This window comes from Stegostoma tigrinum, chromosome 10, assembly GCF_030684315.1.
Source record: "Stegostoma tigrinum isolate sSteTig4 chromosome 10, sSteTig4.hap1, whole genome shotgun sequence".
In the NCBI taxonomy this organism is placed as follows: Eukaryota; Metazoa; Chordata; class Chondrichthyes; order Orectolobiformes; family Stegostomatidae; genus Stegostoma; species Stegostoma tigrinum.
The window spans coordinates 17708103-17733846 of record NC_081363.1 but is presented as its reverse complement, the minus strand read 5'-3'; the positions used below and the strand labels follow the sequence as shown (position 1 = coordinate 17733846).

General features: G+C 44.2%; 1 protein-coding gene across 1 annotated transcript in view; it reads right to left on the bottom strand.

Moving 5' to 3' along the window:
• The window catches only part of LOC125455527 (cation channel sperm-associated auxiliary subunit beta-like), an 86237-nt gene that overhangs the window by 3634 nt on the left and 56859 nt on the right, over positions 1 to 25744 (bottom strand). Inside the window, exon 13 of the mRNA XM_059649413.1 lies at positions 23405 to 23556. Coding sequence (XP_059505396.1) covers positions 23405 to 23556 — 152 coding nt within the window. The remainder of the gene's footprint in view (positions 1 to 23404; positions 23557 to 25744) is intronic.

The following is a 25744-nucleotide window of genomic DNA, read 5'->3' as shown; positions in this document are numbered from 1 at the left end:
TTTAAGGCGGATGCTTACTTTAAGCATCAAACTAATAGTGAAGTGAGAAAATATCTTAATTGCAGACACATGTACAAAAATTGAAGTAAGAAAAGACAAAAAGGAGCAGAAGGATGATGAATATTCCAGCAAGTTACAGTGGAGAAACCTTGCTACATATGTGGCCTAGATGTGTGATGACAGTGTACAACAAATTCTAACAGAGCATGGAATGAATGAGTTCAGGAATTCCACTCCCTGAAAAATAGAAATAAAAGAAAATTCTCTGCTCACCACTACAAGAGGAAACTTGCAAATGGGGAGAAATACATCAACAGTAGTTACAATATTCAGTGTCAGAAGATTCAGTGTTTTGCTCCTGCTGCAAGCTGTTCATAGGAACATAGGAATAGGCATAGGCCATTCACCTCCTTGAGCCAGTTCCACCATTCAGTGAGATCATGGAAGATCTGTGGCCTAACTCCATTTACCTTTGACCCTTGTCCCTTAATATAATTGATTAACAAGAATGATCTATCCCAGGTTTAAAAATAACAACTGATCCTGCATCTACCACTATTTGTAGAAGAGAGTTTCAAACATCTACCACCTCTTATTTTGTGTGTAGTGCTTCCTAACATATCTCTTGATCTTTAAGACTGTGCCTTCCTTGTCCTAGAATCTCCAACTACTGGAAATAGTTTATTTTTATCTAAACTGTCTTTTCCTGCTATTGTCTTAAGGACTTTGATCAGGTCATATCTTAACCTTCTAATTGTATTTTTATGGATGCAGCTCTAGCTTGCCCTCCTGCAGTTTTGAACCATGATTGATTCCCTGGCCTGATAGTTTTGTCAGAGTGGGGCATATGCCAAGTCATGACATTGCAGATGGTGTTGGGAATATACTGGTGCTGCAGTGGTTTGCACAGTACAGTGCCTCATGGATGTCCAGTGTTTGAAATCGGTCCAGTTAACAGCATGGTGGTGCCTCACAAAATGATATAACATAAGTTTAATATTAAGAAAATGTATTAGCTGTGCTAACCCTAGGGGAAGATTGATAACAAGGTCCTTTTTTTGTTAAGGATAATGGTAGAGCAAGTTACCCGCACAATGTAGTGATATGGACTTCATGTCATAACTTATTCTCACAATAAATTGATTATTTTTAAATAAACTGAGAGCGGAAGACACAATGAATCCACTCCTAGTTTTGCAACCTAACAAGGTATCATTTTCACACACGAAAATGATAACAGTGATAAGTTAAAGACAGGACAAATTACTCTAGCACACTTATACAGAAGCTGATGGAAACAAGCAGCAAGTTACTTGGCTGGCCCTAGTTCACAGGATTAGAAAATCTTAAATGGACAGGAACTGGGACACAAACAATGGAAATAAAATTTTGAGATAAGCTAGAGTTGATTATTTTAATTATAACTGTCTTGCTTACCAGCATCCAACAGTTCAAGATGAAATAAATTCTCTTTCCTCACAATAAGCAATTTGTTTGAAAAGAGCCTTCTTCGAAAAGGTTCTGCAACAAATGGCAATTCGATGTTTACAATGGCATTGGCCAAAAAGTGCACAGTGGGATGCTTCTGGTAAATCTCTGTTATTTCTGCTACACCACCTGCTCTAATATCAGAAATAGGTGCTTGTTAACAATAATGTATAACTTTCCCATCAGTTTTAACTGCTAGTTTGGTAAAACATTGGTTGAAGACTATTTAAGAAGTCAATGATTCTATGCCATTATATTGTTTAATAAAAAATTTAAACAAAGTTTACAACATATTTATATATCTTTACAAGATTACTCCTGAGAAGCTGGTTTGTGCTTTGCTGTTGTCCAGGCATTAAGCATAGCATATGGGTCCAGCATGGTAGGCAGCAGGTAAAACTCATTTCATGATTGAGATACGTTGCCTGTCGTATTGGTTAGGGTAGTTCAATAGGAGCCCAGCATGTACAACTGAAGCTAAAATTAGGTCCATTTCATATTTTATATATATATATATTATATGAGTGAGTGTGTATATATATATATATATATATATATAAGGGTCTCATGGATGGTTCATGTCCCTTCACAAAATTGGACTTTGAGTGATTTTACCATGCATCATTTCCTGCATATTCAGTTCCTGCATATTCTAAAGCACAGGGTGCAATAGAATAACATTGAAAGAATACGGTTAAAAGCAGTAGTGGGCAGTCAGGGTGAGTAAGTTTGAAAAAAAGAAAATTAATGTGACATTTGGGGAAAAGTAATAGATGATCTGTTGGGGATTATAAGCTAGGACACAATATTAATTAAGGAGCTGAGAAATTAAAAAGTTTAATTGGAGATTACAAGTTTTCCTCATTGCATTGCTTCCAGGTCAAAGGTGGTGATGTTTGTTTTCTCCACCCCATCCACCTTGTAAATATTTCTTGATTTTAAGACATGATTTCTGTTCTTTAAACTTTCAATATTGCATCCATAATCACATTGTTTCAAAATGTAGGAACACAGGGTCTGTGGTTAGTACAAAGTAGAACCTTGATTTTGCACTCTTAATGTTGCCTTTTTTAAAAAAAAATCTGCATTAGATTTTTTTCCAGTCAGGACCCTGTAATATTATTGATGATAGTCCCAAATATTTTATAATTTGTTTTGTCCATTAAAAACAACATTGTTAATTGCTGGCAAACTATTTGGCTTCTGAATATTGACAGCTGTGAACTGGAATCCAAGGAGAAACCCCTGGCACTACAGTCCAAATACTTAATCACATTCATTACTCCCTTCAGGCATATGGTTTTCTTTATTTATTCAGGATGTGGGCATTGCTGGCTAGGCCAGAATTTATTGCTTATCTCTCATTGCCCAGAGTGCAATTAAGAGTCAACCACATTACTACGGATTTGAAGTCACATGCAGACCTGACCAGGAAAGGACAATAGTTTCTTTCCATTGATGGTATTAGCAAATGAGATGGATTTTTCCAGCAATCACTCAACTCTTAGTTCTGCCATGGCAGGACTTGAACCCAGGTCGCTGGAACATTCTCTGGATCTCTGGACTAATAGTCTCACTATAATACTATGAAGCCATCACTTCCCCCTAAGAATGGGGAGGAGATAAATACTATTTAATCGTCTTCCTTCTGGAACTGCCTTAGCACCCAAAATCTTCTAACGCACCATGACTGGAATCTGACAGAATTTCAAAAAGTCACATGTTGTCTGGATGATATTGCTATCCATGGCTCCGTAGTGATGTATACAAATGGAGATGAGATATTTCCAGGCTGTGGGCCTCACATTCAACCACAAGTGTCAGTTTCCTAAGGCACCATTGATGTCCCAAGCTATACTGTTCACAGAGCCCTTCAAAAGATAGCAGAACGTATAATTTTCCATGGCCCTCTACAGCCAACAAACTCTAGGGGTTTTGAGAAAGTACCATACTTTAGGCTGCTTAATTAGATAAGCATCCCTGATATTGGGAGTAGTATATCAGCATGGATAGAGAATTGACTACTATTAGAAGGCAGAGAATTGAGATAAAGGGGCATTTCATGACGCCAACCTTTCAGCAGTAGAGTGCCACAGGGAAGAGTACTAGGTCCACAATTATTAACAATAAATATATTAATGAATTGGGTGATTGAAGTGAATGACAACAGCCTTCAGCCTATTTAAAATGATATGATTGTCAACAGGTAGCTCAACAGCTTGTGGATGTGAATGATGAGGCAGAAGTTTTCAGACATCTAGAAAAGAAGGTTCTGTCTTTGCTTAGAACACAGAACATAGAATACTACAGCACAGTACAGGCCATTTGGTCCACGATGTTGTGCAAAACTTTTACCCTAAACCTAAGGTCCATCTAACCTCCACTGCTATCTTATACTATCATCCATATGCCTATCATAGCCGCTTAAATGCCCTTAATGAGGCCAATTCCACTATCCTCTCTGGCAATGCATTCCATGCTCCTACCACTCTCTGAGTAAAGAACCTACCTCTGACATCTCCACGCTATCCATATCCTTTCACATAAAATTACGTACTCTCATAAAAGCTACCTCCACCCTAGGAAAAAGTCTCTGCCTATCCAATCTATACCTCTGATCATCTTGTACACTTCTATCAAGTCACCTCTCATCCTTTGTCGTTCAAAAGAGAAAAGCCCTAGCTCTCTCAACCTTTCCAACGCTTCCACATCTTTCCTGTCATGAAGTGACCAGAACTGGCCATAATACTCCAGATGTGGCTGAACCAGGGCTTCGTATAGCTGGAGCATAACTTCACAGCTCTTGAACTCAATCCCTCTATCAATGAAAGCTGACACACCCTATGCCTTTTTAACAACTCTATCCACCTGGGTGGCAGCTTTCAGGGAACTGTGAACATGAATCCCAAGATCCCTCTTCTCCTCCACACTGCCAAGAATCTTTCTGTTAACCCTACATTCTGCTTTCAAGTTTGTCCTTCCAAAATGAATCACCTCACACTTTTCAGGCTTAAACTCCGTCTGCCACTTCTCAGCCCAGCTCTGCTTCCTATCAATGTTCCTTTCTAACCTAGAACAGCCTTCCACACCGTCCACAATGTGATCCACCCTTCATATCGTCTGCGAACTTGCTAATCCACCCTCCTACTCCTTCATCCAAATCATTTACAAAAATCAGAAATAGAAGAGGACCCAGGACAGATCCTTGTGGTACACCACTCATAACTGAGCACCAAGTTGAATATTTTCCGTTCACTACCATCCTTAGTCTTCTAAGGGTCAGCCAATTCTGAATCCAATCTGCCACATTTTCTCCTATCCCATGCCTCCTCACCTTCTGCATGAGCCTACTATGGGGAACTTTATCAAACACCTTACTTAAATCCATGTATACCACATCTACTGTTCCACCTGCATCCATGTGTTTGGTCACCTATTCAAAAAATTCAATAAGGTTTGTGAGGCATGATCTACCCTTCATAAATCCGTGCTGACTATCACAAATCAAACGGTGCCTTTTCAAGTGATCATAAATCCTGTCTCTCAGAGCCCTTTCCAATAATTTTCCCTCCACTGATCTAAGACTAACTGGTATATAATTTCCAGGGTTATCCCTGTTCCCTTTTTTGAACAAGGGAATGATGTTTGCCTCTCTCCAATCTTCCGGCACTGTACCTGTGGACAGTGAGGACGAAAAGATTATCGCCAAAGGCCCTGCGATCTCATCCCTCGCTTCCCTTAGAATTCTTGGATAAATCCCATCAGGCCCAGGAGATTTATCTATCTTTAACTTTATCAGAATTCCTAACACATCTTCTTTACTAACACCAACCTCCTCTAGCCTACCTGCCTGTACAACTCCTCCTGTCCTCCTGTACAACTAGGTCCCTCACAGTTGTGAATACTGAAGAAAAACATTCAATAAGGAACTCTCCTATCTCTTTAGGCTCTGCTTACAAATTCCCTTTACAATCCTTGATCAGGCCTACCCTTTCTCTGGTCATTCTTTTGTTCTGCACATACATGTAAAAGGCCTTGGAGTTTTCCTTGATCCTACCCGCCAAAGTTTTCTCATGCTCCCTTATAGCTCTCCTAAGCCCTTTCTTCAGTTCCTTCCTGGCTAACTTGTCTCCGTCTAGAGCCTTTTCCGATCCTCTTTTCCTAAACCTTACACAAGCTTCCTTCTTCCTCTTAACCAGTCGTTCGACCTCTCTCAAGAACCATGGCTCCCTCACTCGACCTCATCTTCTCTGCATGCTAGGGGCTAACATATCAAGCAAATGCAGTATACATTCCTTAAACAATCTCCACATTTCTGTGGTGCTCTTCCTTGACAGTTGCTTTTGCAATAAACCCCACCAGAAGCCTGAAGCAAACCAGTTTAATTCCTCCACCATAATAATAAAATGTGAGGCTGGATGAACACAGCAGGCCCAGCAGCATCTCAGGAGCACAAAAGCTGACGTTTTGGGCCTAGACCCTTCATCAGAGATCTCAGCCTCACATTTTATTATCTTGGATTCTCCAGCATCTGCAGTTCCCATTATCAATAATTTCTCCACCAGTTTGTTGCGAACTGTTACATTTAAGCATTGTTGTTCGGTTTTATAAGTGTGGCCCAATTGATCTGCATCTCCTGTAAATAAACAAAGGCACCTAGAAGAAGGTGATCACTAATCAGCAAATCAAAAGAATAATTGCAATGAACCCTGGGGAGAGGGACCATCATCTTTCCTGCTCCTCTTTCTTATTTTCTTACATTCTTCAATTGCTCTCAACTCAGTCCTAAATATGCTCCCCCTTATTTTGAGGCCGTGACCCCTAGTTCTAGTTTCACCTACCAGTGGAAACAACCTCCCTGCTTCTATCTTATCTATTCCCTTCATAATTTTATACATTTCTATAAGGTCCTCCATCATGCATTTAAATTCCAATCAGCATAGTCCCAATCTACTAAATCTTTTCTCATAAGCCAACTGTCACAAACCTGGACTCAATCTAGTGAAACTTCTCTGCATCCCCTCCAGTGCCTTCTCGAGTATGGAGGCCAAAACTGTACACAGTATACCAGGTGAGGCCTCACCATCACTCTATACAGCTTCAGCATAACTTCCCTGTTTTTAAACACCAGTCCTGTAACAATGAAGGACAATATTCCATTTGCCTTCTCAATTATCTGCTATATCTGCAAACAAACTTCTTGTGATTCACGCAAAAGGATACCCAGGTGCCTTTGCAAGTCTGGCAGTATCTGAGAAACAAAGTTAATATTTTGAGCGATTATGACTCCTTTTTGAAAGTACCTGAACTACCTTGTATCCTTCCATCCATAATTCTAGTTTACTTCAGATTTCCACAAGTTAGTATTTTGTATTTTTTCATGGGCTTGCTGAGCTGGTTGTTCTGTAGTATGTAGACGTTTCATTACTATTCTAGGCAACATCATCAGTGTGACCTTGAATTGAAACATCAGTCTTCTGCTCCATTCCAAATTTATATGATCCTCTGGTGAGGTGGGTCTTGTCACTTCTGGTTCTGATTTTTAGCAGCAGTCTGTGTACAGGTTCTAGTTCTATGCGTTTGTTAATGGAGTCCCATTTTGAGAATCAGGCCTCCAGAAATTCCCTTGCACTTGTGTTGTTCACTTGACCTGTATAGTCACTTTGTCCCTGTCAAACCGATGGCCTTCATTGTCTGTGTGTATCGACATAAGTGAATATTAATTGTGTCTTTTTACTGACAGCTGGTGTTCATGTACCATGGTCATTGGTTTCCTCTCCATTTGTCCAATGTAATGTTTAATGCATCACCACATAGGATTCTGTATATCACATTAGTCCTGTTCACTGTCAGGATGGAGTATTTAGTCTCTGTTAGCCTTTGATGCAGTGTTGATGTGGGTTTGTGTGCCATCATGATCTTATGCGGTCCAAAGAGTCTGGTTGTCATTTCTGATATATTTTTGATGTAGGGTAGCATTGCTAGTGTCTTCTGTTGTACCGTGTCCTCTGGCTATCCTTTGTTTTGTAGGCATCAGTGGATGAAACTTCTTGGGTCGGTGTTCCTCTTCCATTCTCTAGAGTTCTGGGGTGTTACAGTGTGAAATGGCTTGTTTAATTGGTGTCTTAATGCAGCTGTCTTTGTGTATGATGCGTGGTTGCTGTTGAAATTCAGGATTTGGTCAATTCGTGTGGCTTTCCTGCACATTCAGGTCCAGAATTTGCCATTTGTTAGTTTCTTTACCATTACATCTAAGAACGGGAAATGTTTGTTGTTTTCTTCCTCTCTAATGAATTTTATGCTTGCGAAGATGTTGTTAACAAGTTGGTGAGTTTCTTCTACTAGCGAGTTTTGAGAAGATTTGTAGCTCAGGTTGAGGTTCTGGATGTGAGTTTGCTCGCTGAGCTGGAAGGTTAGTTTTCAGACGTTTCGTCACCATTCTAGGTAACATCATCAGAGAGCCTCCGATGAAGCGCTGGTGTTATGTCCCACTTTCTATTTATCTGGTTAGGTTTCCTTGGCATAACATTCACAGAAGAGGAGGAAAACAACAACAAACTGCTATTCCTAGATGTCACAGTAGAGCGAACAGTCAATGGGGAACTTCAAACCAGCGTCTACAGGAAAACAACACAAACGGACCAAATACTGAACTACAGGAGCAACCATCCCAACACCCACAAACGAAGCTGCATTAGAACATTATTCCAACGAGCCACCACACACTGCAGCACAGAGGAACTACGAAGAGCAGAGGAAAATCACCTATACAGCATATTCCAAAAGAATGGGTACCTTATGAACACAGTCGGCCGATTTCTCAGCAACAAACCCAAACAAACAGACAAAACGGGCTCAGAAACCATAACCACGCTCCCCTACATCAAAGACATTTCCGAAATGACTGCCAGACTACTCGGACCCCTTGGCATCAGGGTAGCCCACAAACTCACCAACACACTAAAACAGCAGCTAATGAACTTAAAAGACCCTATACAGACAACAAGCAAAATGAACGTCATCTACAAAATAATAAAATGTGAGGCTGGATGAACACAGCAGGCCCAGCAGCATCTCAGGAGCACAAAAGCTGACGTTTCGGGCCTAGACCCTTCATCAGAGAGGGGGATAGGGAGAGGGTTCTGGAATAAATAGGGAGAGAGAGGGAGGCGGACCAAAGATGGAGAGAAAAGAAGATAGGTGGAGAGGAGAGTATAGGTGGGGAGGTAGGGAGGGGATAGGTCAGTCCAGGGAAGACGGACAGGTCAAGGAGGTGGGATGAGGTTAGTAGGTAGGAGATGGAGGTGCAGCTTGGGGTGGGAGGAAGGGATGGGTGAGAGGAAGAACAGGTTAGGGAGGCAGAGACAGGTTGGACTGGTTTTGGGGTGCAGTGGGTGGAGGGGAAGAGCTGGGCTGGTTGTGTGGTGCAGTGGGGGGACGGGACGAACTGTGCTGGTTTTGGGATGCGGTAGGGGAAGGGGAGATTTTGAAACTGGTGAAGTCCACATTGATACCATTAGGCTGCAGGGTTCCCAAGCGGAATATGAGTTGCTGTTCCTGCAACCTTCAGGTGGCATCATTGTGGCACTGCAGGAGGCCCATGATGGACATGTCATCTAAAGAATGGGAGGGGGAGTGGAAATGGTTTGCGACTGGGAGGTGCAGTTGTTTATTGCGAACCGAGCGGAGGTGTTCTGCAAAGCGGTCCCCAAGCCTCCGCTTGGTTTCCCCAATGTAGAGGAAGCCACACCGGGTACAGTGGATGCAGTATACCACATTGGCAGATGTGCAGGTGAACCTCTGCTTAATGTGGAAAGTCATCTTGGGGCCTGCGATAGGGGTGAGGGAGGAGGTGTGGGGGCAATTGTAGCATTTGCTGCAGTTGCAAGGGAAGGTGCCGGGTGTGGTGGGGTTTGAGGGCAGTGTGGAGCGAACAAGGGAGTCACGGAGAGAGTGGTCTCTCCGGAAAGCAGATACGGGTGGGGATGGAAAAATGTCTTGGGTGGTGGGGTCGGATTGTAAATGGCGGAAGTGTCGGAGGATGATGCGTTGTATCTGGAGGTTGGTGGGGTGGTGTGTGAGAACGAGGGGGATCCTCTTTGGGCGGCTGTGGCGGGGGCAGGGTGTGAGGGATGTGTTGCGGGAAATGCGGGAGACGCGATCAAGGGCGTTCTCGATCACTGTGGAGGGAAAGTTGCGGTCCTTGAAGAACTTGGACATCTGGGATGTGCGGGAGTGGAATGCGTCATCGTGGGAGCAGATGCGGCGGAGGCGGAGGAATTGGGAATAGGGGATGGAGTTTTTGCAGGAGGGTGGGTGAGAGGAGGTGTATTCTAGGTAGCTGTGGGAGTCGGTGGGCTTGAAATGGACATCAGTTACAAGCTGGTTGCCTGAGATGGAGACTGAGAGATCCAGAAAGGTGAGGGATGTGCTCGAGATGGCCCAGGTGAACTGAAGGTTGGGGTGGAAGGTGTTGGTGAAGTGGATGAACTGTTCGAGCTCCTCTGGGGGACAAGAGGTGGCGCCGATACAGTCATCAATGTACCGGCGGAAGACGTGGGGTTTGGGGCCTGTGTAGGTGCAGAAGAGGGACTGTTCCACGTGACCTACAAAGAGGCAGGCATAGCTGGGGCCCATGCGGGTGCCCATGGCCACCCCCTTAGTCTGTAGGAAGTGGGAAGAATCGAAAGAGAAGTTGTTGAGGGTGAGGACGAGTTCGGCTAGGTAGATGAGGGTGTCGGTGGTGAGGGACTGGTCGGGCCTGCGGGACAGGAAGAAGCGGAGGGCCTTGAGGCCATCTGCATGCGGAATGCAGGTGTATAGGGACTGGACGTCCATGGTGAAAATGAGGTGTTGGGGGCCAGGGAATTGGAAGTCCTGGAGGAGGTGGAGGGCGTGGGTGGTGTCACGGACATCTACAAAATACCTTGCAAGAACTGTGACAAACACTACATTGGACGAACTGGCAGAAAGCTAGCCACCAGAATACATGAACATCAACTAGCCACAAAACAACATCACCCACTATCACTCGTATCCTTACATACAGAAGAGGAAGGACACCACTTTGATTGGGACAACACATCCATCCTAGGACAAGCCAACAGAGACACGCACGAGAATTCCTAGAAGCATGGCATTCCAATCAGAACTCAATCAACAAACAAATTGATTTGGAGCCAACCTACCATCCCCTGAGAAAAAGAACAGGAAATGACATCACCAACGCAGGAAATGATATCACCTACCCAAGAAAACCTAACCAGATAAATAGAAAGTGGGACATAACACCAGCACTTTGTCGGAGGCTCACTGATGATGGTGACAAAACGTCTGAAAACTAAACTTCCAGCTCAGCGAGCAAACTCACATCCAGAGTTTCTTATACTTTTGTGCGTTTGATTATTACGAAGGTCGCATCCACGTATCTTATCCACAGTTTTGGTTGGATTCTAGGAAGGGCTGTGTGTTCTAGCCTCTGCATCAGTGCTGCCACGATGAGACCTGAGACGGGTGATCCCATCAGTGTGGTTGATCTGTTTGTATATTTGGCCGAATATGAAGTGCATTGTGAGGCATAAATCTAGTATTTCAGTCAGATGTCATTGCTAATATTGTGGCTGGTGTCAGAGTCAGTGCTCCTGGTCCTTCTAGTAGTATGGCTAGTGTCTCTCTGGCTAACGGTATGCTAATGGACGTAAACGGTGCTGTAACATTGAAGAAAATTGTGATTTCATCCCCGTCAAGTTTTGTGTCCCTGAGCTGCGTGAGAAGTTCTTGGGCCGAATGGATTGAATGTGGATGGTTAAGTCTCCATTGTAATTGAGAGATAATGAGAACTGCAGATGCTGGAGAATCCAAGATAATAAAATGTGAAGCTGGCTGAACACAGCAGGCCAAGCAGCATCTCAGGAGCACAAAAGCTGACGTTTTGGGCCTAGACCCTTCATCAGAGAGGCAGATAGGGTGAGGGTTCTGGAATAAATAGGGAGAGAGGGGGAGGCGGACCGAAGATGGAGAGAAAAGAAGATAGGTGGAGAGAGTATAGGTGGGGAGGTAGGAAGGGGTTAGGTCAGTCCAGGGAAGACGGACAGGTCAAGGAGGTGGGATGAGGTTAGTAGGTAGATGGGGGTGTGGCTTGGGGTGGGAGGAAGGGATGGGTGAGAGGAAGAACAGGTTAGGGAGGCAGAGACAGGTTGGACTGGTTTTGGGATGCAGTGGGTGGAGGGGATGAGCTGGGCTGGTTGTGTGGTGCAGTGGGGGGAGGGGACGAACTGGGCTGGTTTAGGGATGCAGTTGGGGAAGGGGAGATTTTGAAACTGGTGAAGTCCACATTGATACCATTAGGCTGCAGGGTTCCCAAGCGGAATATGAGTTGCTGTTCCTGCAACCTACGGGTGGCATCATTGTGGCACTGCAGGAGGCCCATGATGGACATGTCATCTAAAGAATGGGAGGGGGAGTGGAAATGGTTTGCGACTGGGAGGTGCAGTTGTTTATTGCGAACCGAGCGGAGGTGTTCTGCAAAGCGGTCCCCAAGCCTCCGCTTGGTTTCCCCAATGTAGAGGAAGCCACACCGCGTACAGTGGATGCAGTATACCACATTGGCAGATGTGCAGGTGAACATCTGCTTAATGTGGAAAGTCATCTTGGGGCCTGCGATAGGGGTGATGGAGGAGGTGTGGGGGCAAGTGCAGCATTTCCTGCGGTTGCAGGGGAAGGTGCCGGGTGTGTTGGGGTTGGAGGGCAGTGTGGAGCGAACAAGGGAGTCACGGAGAGAGTGGTCTCTCCGGAAAGCAGACAGGGGTGGGGATGGAAAAATGTCTTGGGTGGTGGGGTCGGATTGTAGATGGCGGAAGTGTCGGAGGATGATGCGTTGTATCCGGAGGCTGGTGGGGTGTTGTGTGAGAACGAGGGGGATCCTCTTTGGGCGGTTGTGGCGGGGGCGGGGTGTGAGGGATGTGTTGCGGGAAATGCGGGAGACGTGGTCAAGGGCGTTCTCGATCGCTGTGGGGGGAAAGTTGCGGTCCTTGAAGAACTTGGACATCTGGGATGTGCGGGAGTGGAATGTCTTAATGTGGGAGCAGATGCGGCGGAGGCGTCTCCCGCATTTCCCGCAACACATCCCTCACACCCCGCCCCCGCCACAACCGCCCAAAGAGGATACCCCTCGTTCTCACACACCACCCCACCAACCTCCGGATACAACGCATCATCCTCCGACACTTCCGCCATCTACAATCCGACCCCACCACCCAAGACATTTTTCCATCCCCACCCCTGTCTGCTTTCCGGAGAGACCACTCTCTCCGTGACTCCCTTGTTCGCTCCACACTGCCCTCTAACCCCAACACACCCGGCACCTTCCCCTGCAACCGCAGGAAATGCTACACTTGCCCCCACATCTTCTCCCTCACCCCATCCCAGGCCCCAAGGTAACATTCCACATTAAGCAGAGGTTTACCTGCACATCTGCCAATGTGGTATACTGCATCCACTGTACCTGGTGTGGCTTCCTCTACATTGGGGAAACCAAACGGAGGCTTGGAGACTGCTTTGCAGAACACCTCCGCTCAGTTCGCAACAAACAACTGCACCTCCCAGTTGCAAACCATTTCCACTCCCCCTCCCATTCTTTAGATGACATGTCCATCATGGGCCTCCTGCAGTGCCACAACGATGCCACCCGTAGGTTGTAGGAACAGCAACTCATATTCCGCCTGGGAACCCTGCAGCCTAATGGTATCAATGTGGACTTCACCAGTTTCAAAATCTCCCCTTCCCCAACTGCATCCCTAAACCAGCACAGTTCGTCCCCTCCCCCCACTGCACCACACAACCAGCCCAGCTCTTCCCCTCCAACCACTGCATCCCAAAACCAGTCCAACCTGTCTCTGCCTCCCTAACCTGTTCTTCCTCTCACCCATCCCTTCCTCCCACCCCAAGCCGCACCCCCATCTACCTACTAACCTCATCCCACCTCCTTGACCTGTCCGTCTTCCCTGGACTGACCTATCCCCTCCCTACCTCCCCACCTATACTCTCTCCACCTATCTTCTTTTCTCTCCATCTTTGGTCCGCCTCCCCTTCTCTCCCTATTTATTCCAGAACCCTCACCCCATCCCCCTCTCTGATGAAGGGTCTAGGCCCGAAACGTCAGCTTTTGTGCTCCTGAGATGCTGCTTGGCCTGCTGTGTTCATCCAGCCTCACTTTTTATTATCTTGGATTCTCCATTGTAATTTCCTGGCTAGCTTGTGTGCAGGTGTGCATGGTAAGGAAACTATTGGCCTGCGTGGGATTCCGGGTTTGTGTATCATGGACAGTCCGAAAAAGTGGAAGTATTTGAGCCAAGTGGTTTCATTCTGATGTAGTTGATGTTAGAGATCTCTCCGGCATATTTAAGTTTCTTGACTGTCTGGGCTATCCGGTTCTCTCACTGTGGTTGGGGTCTGATGCCACCTGTTGGTATGGGGCTGTATCCGCAAGTACTACCGGCACTTTCTCGATGTAGTCTGTTCTGTTCAGAGCCATGGCTATTCGTCCTTTTTCTGTTGGTAGGATGGTGATGCTTCTATCCTGCTTCAGTCCTTCTAGGGCCTTTTTCTCCACTGTGCTCAAGGTATCTGATCTGTAATTATGGTTAAGTGCTGGGACTATTGTTTGACTGATGGCTTGTCAAATTATGTCAGAGAGTGTTAGTTTTCAGCCTTGACTCTAAAACTGCTAAGAAGTCCTTTTTACTTACATTCCTCTGGTTGTAGTTAAGTTTGTGTATCAGGATGGCATTTTCTATGTCTGTGAGTTATCTGTCAGATAGGTTCTTTACCCATGTGTCTGCTTTGTTCATATCATCCCAGTGGATTAGTCCAGTTAAACTCCCCTGTAGGCTGAGTCTTTTCCTTCTTCTGGTTTTCTGTTGTTTAGTGTTAACGGCTTGTTCCAGTATTGTGGTCCACTGTTGGTTGGTCGGGTTCTGGTACAAAGATTTTTAACACGCAATTTCCCACCTGTATCAGTGGAAGTAGCTCTCAGTGGGTAACCATTGCCCATAGCATTTTGCAGTCATTTTGCTCTGCTCTTCTTGCTTTTGGATTGTTTAGTGCTGGTTGTATTTTATTCTGCGAGGCAGTTCCTGAGGCACTCATGTAGGAAATGGAGTTGTTTGTAGGCTGCACTTTGTTGGATGGCATAGGCTCTCATTGTTGGGCCTGTTTTAGTGTGCTGTGCCCTTAGGTTTTTAAGGTCTTGGTGAAAATTTGTAGTTTGGGTTGTGGATGCAGTTGTTCGTTTGTTTGCCATTAACAAACACATAAAAATAGAGATAGTAGGAACTGCTGATGCTGGAAAATCTGAGATAACACGGTGTGAAGCTGGATGAAGAGTCCCGATCCGAAACGTCAAGCTTTCCTGCTCCTCTGATGCTGCTTGGCCTGCAGGGATCATCCAGCTTCACACCGTGTTATCACATAAAAATTGACACCTGCTAAAAAAAACAGAACCCCAGAAGTGACAAGACCCAGCACACCAGAGGTTCGTTTAAATTTGGCACAGAATAAAACACCAACGCCTCGATCAGAGGTTGTAGTGATGATGTTGCCTAGAATGGTAATGAAAAGTCTGCACACTATTGAACAACCGATTTGGTGAGCAAAAAAAAAACAACTGTATCCACAAACTGAGCTACAAATTTTCATGAAGTGCCGTATTTTGTATTTATTGCGATTTAACCAAGTTGTTATGCATGGAAGGAAGATTTTTTTCTTCTCCTGTTGTCAAATCCTAAAGGCTAGCATTTATTAGCTTTCCTAATAGCTTCCTGCACCTATGTGTTAGCCTCCAGAAGCTTATCATCAAAGGCTCCTAGGTCGTGCGGGCCGTGTCCTGCAGTGACAGTGGATTGAGCATGGGCCGGAGCAACGGCGGTGCATCAAGAGTGTGCCATTTCGGTGGCAAGAGCAGACCATTGAGGCAGCTTCAGCCAGCAGTGAGAGCAGGACGGTGATGCAGCAGCAGTCAACGACGAGAGCAGGCTGGTGAGCCAGCAGCAGTCAGCAACGAGACAGGCTGGTGAGGCAGCAGCAGTCAATGACAAGAACGATGAAGGGTCTAGGCCCGAAACGTCAGCTATTGTGCTCCTGAGATGCTGCTTGGCCTGCTGTGTTCATCCAGCTTCACACTTTATTATCTTGGATTCTCCAGCATCTGCAGTTCCCATTATCTCTAATGACAAGAACGGGCTGGTGAGGCAGCAGCAGTCAGCGGCAAAACAGGCTGGTGAGGCAGCAGCAGTCAATGACAAGAACAGGCTGGTGAAGTAGCAGCAGTCAGCAGTGACAGCGAGCTGGTAAGGCAGCGACAGTGGCAAGAGCGGGCTTTTTGCACGGCGGTGTGTCCTGGCAATTGTAGCAGGACCTGCACCATTATGGAGATCGGACTTGTGACTCTGAAATCTGGACTTCTTTCTTCTTGCTCACACTTTGGCTTTGTTAAGACTTTTAATTCTGGGTTTTGTAACCAAGTGGGCATAAGTAAATGGTGACTTTGTGCACTTTTCGTTGTACTTTTGTATTCTTATACCTGGTACATGTGACAAATTAATAAACCTAAAATAAATCTAAATATTTGCATTTGCCCATCACTTATCATTTAAGAAATACTCTGCAGAACTCTTTCTCCTACCAAAGTAGATAACCTCTCACTTTTCCATGTAATATTCCATTTTGTCATGTTCTTGGCTAAGAACATGAGCCTCACCAAACCTTCTGATAGCTGTTACATCTTCTTCACGACACAGCTTATTACGTTTTCTTAGATTGCTTGGCAGTCTGTTTCTGACAGTATGCTTGTAATCTACAGTGTAAGCATTTCCCTATGCTAGCCACATTGTCCTTTCCATCATGGATGTGCAACAGTGAATGCAGGTGTTGTCTAATCTCCAAAGTCCAAAACTCAAGGTTGTGCAGCTGGTGACACTTCATGCAGATATGTTTGCCTGCACTACATGGTACATCCTAGCCTTCACACTCAACTTGGCTTTTCTGACCTGCCATCCTGCAACTCTGAAAACTATTGGTTATCTTTAGAAGAAAGATGAACTTACAATGAAAACTTGGCAAGCTACCTCTCAGGAAAAGGGAAAAAATAGGTCTGGAATCTTAAACACAAATTAAATGTTGTGGTTGGTTGGCTGGCTCACTGAGCTGGTTCATTGTTTCTCCACAGATGTTGTTTTTCTTATCCACGTGGATAAGGAAAACCACCAATTCAACTGGGACAACACCAAGATCCTGGGACAAGCAAAGCAGAGTCAAGCACAGGAATTCCTAGAAGCCTGGTACTCCACGAAGAAAGCCATCAACAAACACAGAGCTTGACCACATTTACAGTCCACTGCAAATGAAAAGCAGAAGTGAGGTAATCCAGCTCAATGGATTCCAGAATTAAAATAACAGGCGGGAAAACACAACAGTGCTTCATCGGAGGCTGCACTGATGATGTTACCCAGCAGGGTAATGAAACGTCTGCGGAAAAACAATGAACCAGCTCTGCGAGCCAACCAATCAAACATCCACAACCCAAGCTACAAACCTAAAACAAATTAAATGGCCAACATTCACTTTAAAGATTAGAAATGGTGAACAGATCAACTCATCAATCACTTGTTTTCCTTGCACTTGTGATGCCATGCCACCATTAATCTCAATGCAAGTAGGCCTCTATATCCATACTTTATTTCTTCTCCCACTCACCTGCTGCTCTACAGACTTAATTTTACAGTAGATCTTAACCAAAGCACCAGTTTCCCCCTTGGCCCCAAATTCCTATGACCCAAATTATCAGTTACTCACTCCAGCAAGGCAACCCTTGTTTTGGCTATGTGGTTGATTCTGACTGTGTGCTTTGAATAAGTCCTTCTTATAAGGAGGGCTCTGACAAGTTCCTTGCCATTCTTAATTTCCTGCTACAGTAATCCACACTTAGGTCAGGCAGAAGAATTTCAGGTGTTCAACAGATAATTACCACTATCAAGAAGCTGCCTGTTTAAATGGATTATCTTAACTTCCTTAAAGGCTATTACTTCTAGATCTAATTCTCACAGAATCCCTACCGCGTGGAAGCAGGCCATTCAGCCCATCAATGCTACACCAACTCTCTGAAGAGCTCTCTCCTGGACCCACCTCCTCCAACCATTTCCATGGCTAATCCACCTAGCCTCTACATTCCTGGACACTGCAATCATCATAGCAATCCACCGAACCTGCACATCACTGGACTGTGGGAGGAAACCCACACAGACACAGGGGGAACATGCAAACACTACATGGGCACTAGTCCGAGGCTGGAGTTGAATCCTGATCCCTGACACTGTGAAGCAGTCATGTTAGCCACTACAGCACTGTGCCATTTTGAGTTGTACTCAATAATTAAACATGCAAAAGATATACCAATTGAATTCCCATTTGACCCAGATTCCGAGTATAGCACCTCAGCATTAGATACTCAAAAATGATGAAATTTAAAACTTCATTGCGGCAAGGTAACAAAATTAATTATAAATAACAACCATCATTTCTCCACCTATTTTAAGTTAACTTCAATTTAGCAACCAAATGAAATAGGATCCTTCAAATCATGTACATTTCAAAATTCTTACAATTCCATGACTACATCTTAATTCTCCTTGCCTCCAGGATAATCACATGAAGAACAAGATTCCTTCTGAGGTTGCATCAACACGGGCAAATCTAGCACCAACAGCGATATGTACACTTTAGTAAGCACCATTAGAAAGTTTGATAGGGGGTCACTTAGGACAATATAAGTGATCACAAACTGAGACTGGTGTCATGAACAATTGTGGAGAATCTGCCTTGGACAGCACCATCCTCTCCATGTTCTGCTTACCTAGAAAGCAATGCCGAATTCAGAACTCCCTAATGAAATGGATGATGATTAAAAAGTCAGCAGCAAATGCACAAGGCATTGGCAGTCCTCCATCAGATATGATGTGATCAAAATGTAACTGTTTGTGGGAAATGTCACTTCTCAAGCATTTCGAGGATGTTAGTCACGGAAATTGTTGCCATGTCTGCAGAATCTGAATCTTTTGAGAGCAGAAGTCGGCTGTTCAGCCCCTCAAGTCTGTTCTGCCACTTTAGGTATTGACAAATTATCTGTCTCAATGTTATGTCTTTTGCTATCTCCATATCCCTTGAGTAGTTTTGAGAAACCTATCTCAATTGCTGCCTTGAATTTAATCAACAACCAAACTTCCAAAGCCCTCTTAGGTAGAGAATTCCAAAGATACACCACCCTCTGATAGAACAGATTCCTCCTCATTTCAGTCCTTAACAGCTTGCCTTTTATTCTGAGACTCTGTACGTCTGGTTCTACACGCACCGCACCCTCCACCGACAACCTGTCATGCTTCTATAATCCACAGAAAACAGGCCTAAACTCTTGGATCACTCTTCATAAGCCAGACCTTTCATTTGAGAAATCAGTTTGGTGAATACTTGCTGCACTATCTTTGTGGTATAATTGCCCTTCTTCAGGCAGACTGTGTACCCTAATATTCTCTTTCATCTTTGTTCATAACAATTAAAGTATGGCTTCTTTGCTCCAACACTCAAATCATTTTGTTACAAAGGCTATCATTTTACCACTGACTTTCCTAATTACAGTTGTGCCTACATGCTAGCTGGCAGTGACTGGAATGAATAGACCTGGATCCCTTTGGATCTCAATAATTTTCAATTTCTACCCAAATAAGAAATACTCTGCACCTTCCTTCCTCTTACAAAGTTACACTAGTCAATCATGCAGACTCTGATGACCAATGTGCTAACTATGGATGCTAACTTTTTGTCACCGTAAGCAAGAAAGCATGTATAATACCATGGCTTTAAAAGTATCTCTGAATCCTCCAACTTTTTTTCTTCTGCAGAGAGGTAGACTGACTCAGGAGAGCAGCAATTGGAAGTGGGAGCTCCCTTGAAACTATTTCTACCTCTCACCTCTTGCCACCTACCATTCCCACTAATGTGTAACATACTGTATCCTCCTCATCTGACCAAGTCTGCCACTGCACAGACACAGGTGATACAGTCTTTGGAAGGGGTGAGGTGTTGATGGACTCCAGCATCCAAAGCTCATCAACCACCATCACTAAAGAAGGCCACTTGAAGAAAGGAGCTTTCTAACAGAATCGTTGTTTGGTTCGCTGAGCTGACTGGCCTTCATGCAAACATTTCAACTCCCCTCTAGGTGACATTGTCAGTGCTGCGTAGCCTCCACTGAAGCACTATTGGCGCATATAAATTCAGAGCGGGACAGAACAATAGCATTTCGACAGAGGTTACAGAGAACTGATGATGTCACCTAGAAGGGACATGAAACGTTTGCACAAGAACTCGCCAGCTCAGCAAACAAACCAAAAACTCCCCCTACAACCTAAGCTACAGTTCTTAGTTAAAACATTAAGCTTGCTAATGCTTTTAATAAAGCAGTTGAACCATGTAGAGGCGCTAGATAAAGAAAAAGAAAAGCTTTGTAGTTTATTCAATGTATGCATATTGAAAGTATTCATTAAAATATTTTAGCAGATTCCTCAAATTATTAAAACATAAAATTTGTTCATTTTCACCATTTCCCATGTCATTACTCCTACAAAGTAAGTGTTAACTCAAGTTTCAGTTGCTTGGTGAAAACTAGGAAGACATTAAATAAGTAAAACCAATTAATGCGTAAACAACACATGAATGGTTAGTTTCAGGATTAACTGCACAATCGATAGCGGAGGATTTTGAGGTGTGATTATAAAATGGTACAGTGTGAGTAGCTGACTCAATGTTGGAATGATCTTGGCAAATTGAGTGTGCTGTAATTGGGCTGGCATTTGAGGTCTATTCTCCTCTCTGCTACAATCCTCAAATGATAAAGTTTTGAGCAACTTGTTCTTCATCAAATCCCTACTCCTCACTGTTGTACTATGCTGTGCAGAACCATACACCACACAATCCTAATTACCTTTACAGATTAGTACTGAAGGGTGCCTCAAGAACTAACCAGGCTGTGTTCATCCAGCTTCACATTTTATTATCTTGGATTCTCCAGCATCTGCAGTTCCCATTATCTCTAATGACAAGAACGGGCTGGTGAGGCAGCAGCAGTCAGCAGCAAAACAGGCTGGTGAGGCAGCAGCAGTCAATGACAAGAACAGGCTGGTGAAGTAGCAGCAGTCGGCAGTGACAGCGAGCTGGTAAGGCAGCGACAGTGGCAAGAGCGGGCTTTTTGCATGGCGGTGTGTCCTGGCAATTGTAGCAGGACCTGCACCATTATGGAGATCAGGCATGACAATGGTTTGTTTAAATATATATATTGTCATCATATGGCTTGTAATATAATGTTCCTAATGGCCATTGGTGGTTTTGCAGAGAGGTATCATATGCCAATTTTGATTAAGTCATTCTGTGCTGTCCAGTTACCCCCATCTGTGTGAAAAGTGTGAACAAGCCAGGAATGCTGGGACTGCTGCAATGAAATGTACAATGGAAATTCCTATGAAACCCATCCCAGATCTAGAAGTTTCATGGCTTCCCAACAACCTAGCATCGATAGAATCAGAAATAACTCTTCAGAGGCTAGAATTCCATCACCAATCACCTTTTATTTACAAATGCATGATGTTTGACAATTGTACTGCCTATCAATGGCATTCAGGGCCACAATATCCCTGACATTCATCCTTTTATGTCAGACAGGGCTCCCTGATTGGACCATTAACTGTCCCAGTCAGGAAACTCATATTCTATGATGTCGAGATGGCTGACCTCATTATAATCACTACAGAATCAATTCCTTGTGCTTGCATAACCCTTATTGTTCTGAAGTGCTCAGATTATCATGTATGTCATTATGTTACCCTGGGAAGGCAGCCAGTGGCCCAAATCTATGTGATTGCTCCTTCTGGTTATTGAAAGATTTACATAACTCTGGCAAACATTGCGTCTGCCAAATTCTTTTGCATTTCCAGAGTTGGTTTCTTGGGCCATTCAAAATCTTTCACAGTCAAAACATAAAACAAGGTATAAAGACAACACACTGTGGAGTTGAAGGAGCACAGCAGGCTAGGCAGCATCAGAGGAACAGGAAAGTTGATGCTTTGCGTCAGGAATCTTCTTCAGAAATGGGTAGGGGGAAGGGAGCTGAGAAATAAATAGAGAGAAGGGGTGTGGGGCTAGGGAAGAGGTGAATGCAGGTAGGGAGTAGTGGGGATTGGTCAGTGGCAGAGAATGACACGCTGGATGCAGAGGTTGGTGGGGTCATTCTTCACCACTTCTGCCACCTACAAACCGACACCACGATGAAAGAGATATTTCCTTCCCCACCCTTATCTCCCTTTTGTAGGGTCCACTCACTCCACGAATCCCTCATGCACTCCATACTCCCCACAAACCCCACCACAACCGGCACCTTTCCCTACAACCGCAGGAAGTTCTACACCTGCCCCTACACCTCCCCCCTCACCTCTGTCCAAGGCCCAAAACAAACCTTTCATATCCAACAGGGATTCACCTGTATATCCTCCAACTTGGCCTACTGTATCAATGGCTCCCGATGTAGCCTCCTCTATAACGGCGAGACCAAGCATAGACTTGGGGATCGTTTTGTGGAGCATTTGCACTCTGTACGCAACAAACGACAACACTTTCCAGTCGCAAACCATTTTAACTCACCCTCCCTGCTCCTGAGTGACATGTCCATCCTGGACCTCCTCCAGTCCCACAACGACACCTCACGCAAACTGGAGGAGCAACCTGATGTTCCGCCTTGGGAGCTTACAGCCCGAGGGCCTTAATGTAGAATTCACCAGTTTTAAAGTCTCCCCACATCCGGTCTCTTCCCATATCCAATCCTCCCTATCATCCCCGCCTTCTTGACCTGACATAATGTGTGCAATCTTCTTTCCCCCGCCATCCGCTCTACCCTTTCTGCTGACCAATCCCAATACACCCTACCCACATCAAACCTATCACCACCCCACCTACCTTTCGCCAGCCACACCCATCCTTCCTCCCATCTCCTTGACCCACCTATCTTCTCTCGGACCTATCACGCCACTATCCCACTGACCAAACCCCACCACTCCTGACCTGCATTTACCTATCACCATCCTACCTACATTCCCCAGTCCCAACCTCCTCTCCTATTTATTTCTCAGCTCCCTTCTCCCCTCCCCATTTCTGAAGAAGGGTCCCGACCCAAACATCAACTTAACAAAGTGTGGAACTAGATGAACACAGCAGGCCAAGCAGCATCTCAGGAGCACAAAAGCTTTTCTGATGAAGGGTCTAGGCCCGAAACATCAGCTTTTGTGCTCCTGAGATGCTGCTTGGCCTGCTGTGTTCATCTAGCTCCACACTGTTATATTGGATTCTCCAGCATCTGCAATTCCATTATCTCGGACCCCAAACATCAACTTTCCTGCTCCTCTGATGCAGCCTGGCTTGCTGTGTTCCTCCAGCTCCACACTGTATTGTCTCTGCCTCCAGCATCTGCAGTTCTTGCTATCTCTGTGCTTAGAGGTAGTCTTCACAAATTTGATGAATCTTAACCTCACCCTCAAATCCCTTCCTGCCTATCATGGGGGTGTTGGTAAGGATAGGCAATGGTGAAGGACAAATTGGTAAATATTAACATTATAGTCTAAGAGAAAATTTTAAAATGAACTATAACAATAATGTAGATTAGGCATAGGGCCAACAAAAGCACCAGTCACCAAATTCCAAGGTCCTGCTTTCCCAGTTCATGCCCATAAAAGCAATACTGCGAGTCAGAAAATCCATCCTAATATGTCTAGAGAAGGATATTTTTTATAGGTATTGCAATATAAAAGTAAATCACTTTAATTACCTCTGTTGTAACATTTTTCCAATGTGGTAATTAGAAAACATTGGCCTAGCGCCTTCTTCATTTTCAATCCAGGAAATGTACTCAAAAAACATTGCTTTGGTGCTGGTGAGAAACTGCAGAGCAAGAGGTCTAGAAAAGCTTGCATCGTCCTCCTAGAAAAAAAAATAAAAACAAATGACCAAATCCTTAAGTAGCAGCTTCAATGTTCTGGATCTGTCTGAATATTTACTTTGTTTTAAACAAATCAGCTAGTTGAAAGATAGTAAGTTTGAACACGAAACTAACTCAAGATCTAAAATTGAACCTTTGGGCAGAATTTCAATGGAGCTGACTGGGTGGGTGAAATATCTCCACAGAGGCTGGTGTCCCATCACCAAGTCATCCTTTATTTACATGTAGAGAGTCCTTGATCCTAATTCAGCTTCCTTAGAGCCAGCTCTCAGACTGAGCAGAACTTCTAACACGCTCATTTTTATCTGTCTGGCAGGATTCCCTGATCGAACCAGGTTATCAGTCCCAATCAGGAACTCATATTCTATAAAAAACCCAAATGAAGTGAGGATGCTTGAAATTAGAAACAAAAACAGAAATTGCTGGAAAAGCTGAGCAGGCCTGTGAGGAGAAATCAGAGTTAATGTTTCGGGCCTAATGAACCTTGCTCAGAAATCTGGTGTTCTGAGGAAGGGTCACTGGACCCAAAACATTAAGACATATTGTATGATGTCCACCTGATTGACCTTGTTACAATAACAACAGCAGGGAGTGCTCGCACACACTACGAACACTATCGCAAGTCACAAAACAACATTTGAATTTACTGTGTCAATTTAATTCAGCCAATGTATTAGCATCCCACCATTGTATTTCTCAACCTATCACAGAGTGCAGACTTCTAATGACTTTATTTAATGTGATACTGACAAGGGTAAAAGTGGCTGCGTACTGAACAGTTCTGTAAGCAAAGGTATTGAACTGAGATGTGGGAATACTGCAACCTGGTTCTCTGACTATTGTCTGGAGGTGACATTAGAGGCTGTGTGAGCCTTTAAAGAAGTGTTGCTTTCTAAAGGTCACCAGCTTTTCATGGTGTCATAGATGTCTGATAACTGGCTCCAAGACATGTGATTTAGATTTATTTTTAGATTTAGATTTATTTAATATTGTCACTTGTGCCTAGGTACAGCAAAAAGTGTACAATGTCGCCACGTTCTGGCACAGGCAATGTGTAATGCATGTCTGGATGATAAAATGTGAGGCTGGATGAACACAGCAGGCCAAGCAGCATCTCAGGAGCACAAAAGCTGACGTTTCGGGCCTAGACCCTTCATCAGAGGGTGTAATGCATGTCTTGCTGGTTGCACCCTCTATTCCCCACCACAGCTCGTTGCAGTTGGGAATCCAAATGCGGCTAATTTTCAATTAAAGAAAACATGGGAAGGGCCCTCTTGTGGCACAGTGGGAGTGCTCCTACCCCGAGATTGGGAGGTCTGGGTTCAAGTCCCACCTGTTCCAAAAATGTGTAACAACATCTCTGAACAGGTTGATTAGGAAAATAGGTTAAATTTTAAAAATAAAAGAAAATGCGGGGAGGACTGTTGTGGCACACTGGTAGTCTTCTAACATCTGCACAAGAAGGTCTCGGTTCAGGTCCATCTCCTGAGGTGTGTAATAACATGTCTGAACAGGTTGATAGAACACATCTAAAAAAGGAAGTTTGTGGTTTTAAATTGATTTGGGGCATATCTCTGATTAAAACACACTAAATAAAATGTGGAGTAGGGTCTTGTGGCAGAGCAGCAATGCCCCTACCTCTGAACTGAAAGGCCTAGGTTCAAGTTGTACGTACTCATAACATGTTTAGGCAGGATAATTAAATAAATGAAATTTTACTAATTAACACCATGTGATTACAATACTCATATTTACACGGTTTTTGTGGACAAATAATTAAGAGGTAAAACCAAGCATGCATAAGCTTTGAGTAGATTGTGTGCACTTTATTTGCTTGATACCTGCTTATTAATTATCTGTTCAAATGGATTGATGAAACCAGAAACACTGAAGGGAAATTGTCATCTTGCTCATTTTGATTAATTATAGTAACTGCTCCAGGCCAGCCAATTTAGTGAAAGTTGAAAACACACATCATTGCTAACAATAAGTGGTACTCGCAATTTGGATGGAGAGCAGCAGTAGTTTTGAGTATGTCTTGACAAATCAATATTCCACTTGTAAGTCAAAGTAGTGCTTGCAGCTACAAGACAAAAAAAAACTTAGCAACTGCACCAAGATGGGTTACGTCTAACAAATTCATAAGAGAATTTCGAACTTTACCAAGAT